Raw genomic sequence first — 9,573 nt, 5'->3', positions numbered from 1 at the left:
GTTGTATTGTTCTCCTCCTGCAGAGATATGTATGTCCTAGGATCCCTCCTTCCCACAGCTGCTGAGTGTTAATGAACTCATGAGATCTGACTGAGGATTTACCACTCAGAGTTCCAGGCACTTTTCCATATCTCAGGGAACAGTCAAAGGACTTTCCCAGGGTCTCTGCACAGCCATTTGTTTATTTTGAAAGCTTCCCTTACCCCATTCTATGTCCCCAAGGATTATTCTTACCCTGTAATTATGACTTTCTAACTATCCCTTCTATGGTCATCTCTCAAACTTCTAGACCTTCATAACCACTAGCTCCCCTTTCTTTGCTGGGGGTTATTATTATGGAGGATGGAGCAGGAAGATTGTAAATTTGAAGCTAGCCTGGGATACATCACAAGATCCTGGGGGAAGGGAGGGGGGAGAAGGAGGAGGAGGAGGAAGAGGAAGAGGAGGAGGAGTAAAGAAGAGGAAGAAGAAGAAGAAGAAGAAGAAGAAGAACAACAACAACAACAACAACAACAACAACAACAAGAACAGGAGGAGAAGGAGGAGGAGGAGGAGAGGAGAGCAATAAAAAAAGAACATACTCTTTAGAAAAGAGGAGGGACTAATAAATGAAAAGAAAAGTATACAGCAGTCACATGATGAAAAGAAATTCTAAGAAATCCACAGCAAAGTGTAGTGTTCTGCCGGCGAAAGGTAGGTGGGGGCACAGCTAATGGTATGCCCATCTGTAAGCAGGGTTTAGAAGTTTGAAGAATGACCATAGAAGGCAAAGCTAGGAAGTCAAAATTACAGGGTAGGAGTAATCCTTGGGGACATGGAATGGGGTAAGAGAAGATCTCAAAATAAACAAATGGCTGTGCAAAGATCCCAGGGCGAGGAAATGTTTAGACAGTAGACAGCTAACACATCTGGAGCAGAGGCAGGACAAAGAGCACTGGACACTGACTTCAAAGAGGAAAGGTGGTAGGGGGACAGTGCCTGCAGTCCCTACTTCTTCCCACCTGAAGGAGTGACAGGGAAGAACCCTCATCAGATCCATCAGATCCATCAGATCCATCAGATCCATCAGATCCATCAGATCCACCAGACCCATCAGACCCATCAGACCCATCAGATCTATCAGCCATCAGATCCATCAGATCCATAAGATCTATCAGATCCATAAGATCTATGAGATTCATCAGATCCATCAGATCTATCGGCCATCAGATCCATCAGATCTATCAGCCATCAGATCCATCAGCCATCAGATCCATCAGATTATCAGCCATCAGCCCAAGCATAGGAGGACCTTCTCCAGATGCCTCCCAGTACCCCGGCTCCATCGGGCCAGCACTCACTCAGGCTGCCCCCTGGGGAAGGCTTTCCCAGGAAGGACTTGCCCATACTTCGGGTAAAGAGAAGACGGAGAAGGAGCCTGTTCACAGCCACCCACACTGAAGATCTGAGGAGGTTTTCCTTAAAGGAACACGCAGACGCCGTCATGAGGCAGACATGTCAGAGAGCAGAAAGAAAAATAATATGGTAGGCTCACAAACTGACAATGAATTAAGGGAAACTCCCCCCAGGATCCTGCTTATTTGGGAAACCAGGACGTTCTCACTATCACCAGAGCTGGTTTTGCTTCTCTTAGGTATCCTAATGTCCCCATATCTAGAGCCGACTGACCACAGCCCTCTGGCTGATTAATTCCATGTTAAGAGAAAAGCTAAATATGTGTTCGCTTGGATGTTAATACTCAGTAAACATCTGCTCCATCAGCCAACTTGCCCAGACTCCTGGCCATCCCTTGTGCTAGACAGTTTCTTGGGGATAGTTTTTCCTTCAGCTACTCAAGCCTTCTGGGTCGGCTGCCCAACCTGCGGTCACTTGTGGTCTGGGGCTCAGACTACAGCTCCTCTTCAAGGCCTCAGCTTTATCCTCATCCCTAACTCTGAGCACAAATAAGTGGTGATAATGCCAGGTACACACACCCACACCCAACCCGTGCCAAACACACACTCACACACATGCACACACATGCACACATACACCGGGACACATATACACATACAAAATGTGTGAATTTGGAGGGAGAAGCAGGGGATCTGCATAGACTTATGGGGAAACAAGACTATAAATAAATATGAAAGCAATGAGCTAACACTTTGAACAGACAAGAACAAATGAGGGATGTCAAGGACTGTTAGGACAATGGCCAAGAGAGGACAGTTGGCTTTTCAACAGGTCCCTGGAAAATCTCAGCAAGTCTTTCCAAACACAGAAAGCATCAAGAGCCTTGGTATGCAAGTGTGCTGGAACACAGGCTATGGGACCATGCTGGAACAGGTCAAGCGATGGAGATCAGAGGAATTCAGGCTTAGACAAGCTGATAGAATACAGTCAACTGAGGGGGGAAGGCTCTGGATGGGTTTTCATTTAGCCACACATTCAAGAGGATCACTGCAGCCAGCTGTTAGGCTGTGACTGCTAGCTGGGAGGCAGCTGTAGAAACCCAAGCCAAAAGAAGGTGGGAAAAAATGCCTTCCAGGGACAAACAAGCCAGGGGGCCCCCAGCCTCACCTACTTTGAACTCCTCAAACTCCGCTCCTTGCAGAGGATGGCCTCTTTCCACTTGAAAAATGGAGAAACGAGGCAAGGCAACCTGGCTTGGTGCAATATGGTGTCCTTCATAGCAGACATTTTCATGCCTTTCATTTGATGACATCCTTTATTTAAGAATGCCACAAGTTCAAGCCCCTTAAGATGCCTGGGTAATGTCTGTTTTTTGATTGTCTCTGGAGACTGCCATAGCTGGGTTTATGAAGAAAAGTAGTTACTGGTACCCCTTATGTCTACTGAAATACCAAAATCTGGGGACTGGGGAGAAGATAGCTCAGCCAGTAAAATGCCTGCTATATAAGCACAAGGACCTGAGTTCGGATCCCCAGCTTCCTTGGTGGTGTATGACTGTAACCTTAGCTTGGGGGAATGGGCAGGGGGATCTCTGGAGCTCCCTGAGCAGTCAGTAAGTTCAGTGAGAGACCCTGTCTCAAATAAGGTAGAGAATGATAAGACAAATGTGGATAACTCTCACCTTGGGCTGACAACTTGTCAGCTACTGTAGGTCTCATGCCAAATAGAAGCATGTCTATGGCCCAATGGGTGACTAGCTGGGTTTGTGTAGACTCACCTTGGGGAGGGCTTCTTAAGCTGCCACAGGTTGGTGAGGAGATGAATTTCTCCCTACCTGTCCTGTGTTGCCGATGTGGCAGAGGAACTTCACTGGCCCCTCCTCAGGAGCACCCAGCCATCCCTTAGTGGCCTATTGGAGAATGGCTGTGCATGCTTTTTGCATGGCGCTCATGTCTTCCCATCCTGCAGGCTGGAGGCTCCTCCCCTGCTGTTGCCAACCATGTGGAAAGATCTTGGAGGGTCATGGTGACTTATGATGACTGTCGTAGGGTTGGAGATGAGGGGGGACAGCATCCCACAAACGGCCTGAAAGTCCACAAGCTTATCATTACTTCATTCATACACCATGACTGGGTCCCTTGGTCTTATTTTATAATTTGGGACTTTTTCACTTTCAAAAAAGAATCTTCTTGATTTTTTTGGTCTTGAAATGTTTTTACATTAATTTATTCTATCTATGTGTCTGTCTGTCCATCCATCCATCCGCCTCTCTCTCTCTCTCTTTCTCTCTCTCTCTCTCTCTCTCTCTCTCTGTGTGTGTGTGTGTGTGTGTGTGTGTTTGTGTGTGTGTGTGTGTTTGCCTACTGTGTTTGTGGTTTTATATGAATTCCCTCCTTCCACCGCGTGGGTCCCAGTACTGAATTGTGGTCACCAGGCTTGGCTGCAGGTACTTTTACCCATTAAGCCATCTTACTTTCCTTGCTCCTTGTTCATTTTAGTATGATTTTTGTCTGAGTAAATTGAAGGTAAGGGAGGAGTTGTGGGTCAGAAGGAGTGCCCTGCCTGAAGGACAGGGGCAAGCAGACCATCACTGAGCTGAACGAACTGCAGCCAACGCAGTCAGGTTTCCTCGGTGACAGAGAAAGCACACACAGGATTTTAAATATATGAACCTTAATTCAGATTGCTGGAAAACCAAACAAAAGCAACAGCAGACCCCGGAGTCAGACGTGGAGTCAGACGTGGTAGTGTATTCTCACAATCCAAGGCAGCAGGCAGCAGAAGCAGGGGGATTGGGAATTTAAGGTCAGGTGTCCAAACAATCCCCCTAAACCATGACCTTAGAGAACTAATAATGTTTGGTTCTAAGATTTGATGCACTTCAAACAAGGAGACTGTATAAAGCAGTTCGCTGTGTTTCCCAGGTGTTGAGTTGCTCCTAAACAGCTCCCATGGTTTTCACAGTAGCCCCTATCAGGAAAGTCCTCCAAGATTAAAAAGGTGGCCACACTGTATCAAAAGGGAATGAGGTAGAGGGAGCTGAGGGCACAGAGGCACAAGCTGCAAAGGCCCACATGACACAGCTCTGAGCCCAGGCCTGTGGCAGACCCTGGCTTTCCCTCCACAGCTCCCAAGAAGAAACACCAATCACCATAGACAAGATCTCTGGCCACACCATCACACAGCAGGGGCACAGATAGGATCTCTGGCCACACACCATCACACACCAGGAGCTCAGACAGGATCTCTGGCCACATACCATCACACACCAGGAGCTCAGACAGGATCTCTGGCTACACCATCACACACCAGGAGCATACTTTATGATGAAAAAGTTAAAGACTTTTAGGACTGAAAATAATTTGGTTTGAAAAATTTTTAAAATTTCCTAGCTATTTTTCCAGTGGCATTCACACCATAAAATGACAATAAGAAACAGAGAGGATCTAGGTATATTTTATTCAATCCAATATTTCCAAAATATAATTCGATGTAGGATCAATATGTAAAGGTATTATCCAGTAGATATTTTAAATTATTTCCAGTTAAGTTTTCAAAATCTAGTATGTAGTTTACATTTACTGTGTTTATTTGGATGCCAAATTTTGATTTAAAATATTTCTCTTTGTGATGAGATTTCAAAACATCCGTACTTGAAAAAGTAGATCCGCTCCCTCAAGCCTTTCCAACTGTTGTTAACAGTTTCTCTCTGCTGCACTGTGACATTTCAGTGTAGAGGGCTGTGGTGGCCCACAGTGGCACTGCAGGGGCAGCTCTGACAGAACTGGTCTCACCTGATCAGACCAGCTCCCAGGGAGCTGCAGAGTTTTGACGTATCTCCTCAGCTTTTTCTATGTAACTTAGGTGGCCTTGATTGTCTGTTCTCCTAGCATGTTACATTTCCTTGTGGACTTTCACCTGCATGCGGATTTTACCAGAACGTCCTGTTAGGTTAGAAAAAGGCTTAGCGGGAACTCCGAAATCTTCAAGTTATAGCTTTCTCTGAGGTGCTAAACTAAGCTCCAAACACTGCTAAAGGGGTGCAGCTACATGTATTTCAGAACAAGGTTATTTAGGCCTGGGGTGTCTAATCAGATGGTTTAAAACACAAAATAACAAGCTTTTTATGTCAATGCTCTGGAAATAGCTCTACCATTCTCAGTGTGGCCTCATCACAGGTTACATGTATAAAGCTAACCCATTAGACACTGGACTCAATGACAGTTATGGGGTTTCCTATTTACCTTACGTCTGTGTGATCCTTAACATTGTAAAACACAGTGATCAAAATAGATGCTAAAATCTTTCCCACAGGTGAATCATCAGTCTTGTGCTCAAACTACTCAAGCAATGTGAGACGTAAGTTTGGAGCTGATTTTAAGTGTGCCAGCGGGTTGCTCCCTTCACATCCTGGCTGTCAACCGTCTGGCTTGGTCCTGAAGCTCCATTTTGGCGATCGCTGAGAGATGGACTTCGTCAGGACCATCTGCCAAGCGCAGGGTGCGTATGATGGAGTACCTGAGAGAGTGGGGGTCAGAGTTGTCAGAGGGCACAATACTGTCAGGTCATGCTCACCCAAAACCAAGGAAAAGGAACACGAAGAGGAAAAGCCAAAGGCTCCTGAAGCCGCCCTTTTAAAGTTCTCAGCTCAGGAAGATTCAAGATGGTTACCCAGAGGTGCAGAGAACTCTGGACCATGTCAGGTTGGTAGCTTTGGTGGCAGAATCAGAGTGGTCCACTGTTTCTACGAGCCATGCAAGTGTGGGGACATGGTGGCAGTTCAGAGGTGAAGCCAGACGCGGCTGTGGCTTCCTTTCTGTGTGGGTACCCAACAGTGAGAGCAGTAGGCCTTAGAGTAGGCAGTGATCCCTAGTGGGCTGGAGGAACTTGCTCAGGGAAGGCTGCTGCGACTGCTGCTCCTGGCCTCAGCCGTGGGGTGGCGGGGCCAGGCATGGGCATACCCCGACCAGTCAGGAGTCTCTGGCCAATGCCGCATGTGGGCAGGCAGGAACAACGCTGTATTATGCTCACATCTGGTCCTGACAATAGTGTATGGGAATGTAGGGTGCAGGGATGGGGGTGGCAGAAACCACACAGTTGTGGCGGGAGCAGACCAGTCTCAGAGCTGGACTAGCATGCCTGGGAGGGAAATGAACCCAAGGAAAGAAAAGTTCCTCTCAACTCTCTTTCGCCTTGCTCCACCGAAACAGGCAGGCACACAAAGGAAGAAGAGTACATCTGGGGCCCTGGGGCCACTGAATGCATTTTAGAATACCTGGAGGCAAGGAAAAAAGTTCAGAGGATATAAAATGTATCTAGTGAAATAACAAAGACAACTAGGACCTCAAATAGACACGATCAGAAAGGATCTTCACCATGACATAATATACTTAAACTCAAAGCTACAAGGCAAAGCAGGAATTGCAGTATCTATAAGATGAGGACAGCCACATGCAGGGGTGACCGTTGGAGGCTAACAGCATATCTCTCAGCAGAAAAGCCATCTGCCAGGAAAGAATGCATTCTAAGTCCTGAAAGGAGGTAACTGCAAAACCAGATTATGATGCCCAACCAAGGCAGCCTTTAGAAATGAAGGAGAAATGCTTCCAAGACAAGAATAGCCTGGGGACTCTGACATCAGGCCAGCCTTACCAACAAAGCCAGGGAGTCTCTCATCCAGAAGTGAAAGCACTTCTGTTGGCCGAGGGTAGCTCTTTTGGCACAGTGACAGTCTAGCATACAGGGGCCCTTAATTTGATCCCCAGCACTGCATATGAAAGCCAGGCATGATGTCACATGCCTGCAAGCCCAGCATTAGGGAGTGAGGGACAAGAGGAACATCAGAAGTCCAAGGTCTTCCTTTGCTACATGGCAAGTTGAGTTTGAGGCTAGCCTGGGCTACATAAATAAATATTTTAAAAGAACTTCCAGGGCTGGAGAGATGGCTCAGTGGTTAAGAGCACTGACTGTTCATCCAGAGTTCCTGAGTTCAATTCCCAGCAACCACATGGTGGTTCACAACCATTTGTAATGGGATCTGATGCCCTCTTCTGGTCTGTTGAACACAGCTACAATGTACTTATATAAATAAAATAAATAAATCTTTTTTTTTTAAAGGAACTCCTATCCAGTCTATCCCTGCAGGCTATATACATTTATGGAAATACCATATTGATCTCCATTATCTACTATATATGCATTTAATATGCGTGACTAGATGATGTTACTAAATAGATCCCCAACTCAGGGAAAACAGGATGTTCTGTTTGTTTGACTTTGAAGCAGGGTCTCTCTTTGTGGCTAAGGCTGGTCTCTTACTTCTTGTGTAGCCTAGGGGAACTCACTTTCAGTTCTCCTGCCGACACCCAAGCCCTAAGTACCATAATGACAGTCATGTACCATCATGCTAGCAAAAGAGCAAAACTCCATGTGGAGTACTGGACTCCTCTGGCTCAGGGTATTCTGTGCTCTCTAAACCGACCGGGACTGGGAGCTCAGGAAGCCACAGGCAGCCAACAGGATGGAGGCACACACTTAGCTCTCTTTGAGGTTAAAGATGGATGTGTAGAAGATACCCTGAGTGAGGCACAGAATGTGGCACCAAGGGCATGTGGGAAACAGAACTGTCTGTCATGGTCCAGCAACCACAGTCAGACTGCACATTCAGCTGCTGCTTCCTGTGGCTCTCCTCCCCTTCCTGGTTCTGAGTGGAACTCCAAGCTGGAGCCCAGAAGCCCTCAGTACCCCTCAGGGCAAAGGCTAACAGGGGGGAGTCAGACAGTGGCTGTCCTCTAAGAGCAGCTGCTTCTTAAGGCTTGGGTTCCACAGCAACCCCCATCACTCCACCTATAATTACACAAAGGAAGCATCTTTACTGTTTTCCTAAACAATGCCTGGATGTAGTGCATCATTTTATCTTCTGACTGACACTTATTTCAATCTTTGCATTTTTAATGCCAATCCTTTTAAATATAAGCTCTTAAATTTTTTGTGTATGGTATGTGTGCGTGCATGTGTTCCTGTGTGTGTGTCTTGGGGGTTGATCCTCACATTGCACTCTGCTCCCTATTTTGTAAGCTAGGCTAACTGTGTGTGGAGTTAGTAATCTCTGGATTCCCTGCCTAAAGGAAAGGCACTGTGACTTCAGGCAAGTGCCACTGTACTCACCCTCATGCTGTTCTTCAAACGGGGGAGCTCTTTATCCCCTGAGTAAGTCACCTCCTGCACTCAATGCAGAAGCTCCTAATTAGCATCTACTCACATGTTAGCCAGAGGGTAATCCTGGGAAACTCCCGCGCCTCCGTGCACCTGGATGGCCCAGTCAGCTATTTTGCAGACGGCTTTGGGGGCAGCCACTTTGATCATTGCAATCTACAGAAGCAAGATAGGAAAAGAATGTTCTTTTCTCCGACCGTGCAAAGCATAGCAGGATTTAATAGAATTGGTTATTTCTCTGTGAAGTAAAACAAAAAAACTGTCCCCACACCCAAGCCATGTGGGAAACAGGATCTGTCTGTGGTGGAGGCCAACAGAAAGCTTCGGCTATGGCTGTATTTCACTCAGCAGAGACCTTCTGGAAAGGAATCTCACTTCCAGATCACATTTATTTCTAAGTAGCTTTGTTTCCAAAAGGATTTCAGGCAGCTTGTAAATCATGCTTAGAATGTTTATGCTCCATTAATCTGTTCTTTTCTTAGAAATGTAATGGGCTTTTAGAATAAAATGAGTATGTCCTTATTCCAGATAAGCTGAATTCATGAAAGGCAGGGGCAATTAGATGTCTTCAATGGAACATTTATAACGTGGCAGAATCCTTGACAACCTACACCCGAGGCCTGAGGTCAAATGCAGAGAGATGCTAGACATGCTGGACACAAAGCTTTCAGGGATGGCGCAGTGAGCACCGTCAATTCCAGGGATGTAGAAAGCCTAGGACTTCGCCAGCCCTTGTGGTCTCATCTGAACAGTTCTTAAGGCATTCTGCATCCTGAAAGTCATCCCCTCAGGCACGCCACTGCAAGGAATGCCAGGAAAGCCAGCACTGGACCAACATTCAGTCTTTAAACCAAAACCACGTGGAGACTTCCTGCATTTGAGTGGCATCCTGAGGGGCATGAACCCTGAAACAGCCTGTGTATGGGCGATGGCGGAGCAGACTCTGAAGTCGGGGGGGGGGGG

General features: G+C 46.6%; 1 protein-coding gene across 1 annotated transcript in view; it reads right to left on the bottom strand.

The window, feature by feature from the left end:
- Window positions 1-4,835: 4,835 nt before the first annotated feature.
- Window positions 4,836-9,573, bottom strand: part of Acad11 (acyl-CoA dehydrogenase family member 11) — a 61,591-nt gene continuing 56,853 nt past the window's right edge. The window contains exons 19-20 of the mRNA XM_031346223.1: window positions 8,657-8,766; window positions 4,836-5,913 (exon numbers count right to left, since the gene is read on the bottom strand). Coding sequence (XP_031202083.1) covers window positions 5,799-5,913; window positions 8,657-8,766 — 225 coding nt within the window. The 3' untranslated portion in view covers window positions 4,836-5,798. The remainder of the gene's footprint in view (window positions 5,914-8,656; window positions 8,767-9,573) is intronic.

Source organism: Mastomys coucha, unplaced genomic scaffold (assembly GCF_008632895.1).
Source record: "Mastomys coucha isolate ucsf_1 unplaced genomic scaffold, UCSF_Mcou_1 pScaffold23, whole genome shotgun sequence".
Lineage (NCBI taxonomy): Eukaryota > Metazoa > Chordata > Mammalia > Rodentia > Muridae > Mastomys > Mastomys coucha.
Note: the sequence above shows the minus strand (reverse complement) of the source record. Positions and strands in the feature narration are given on the sequence as shown.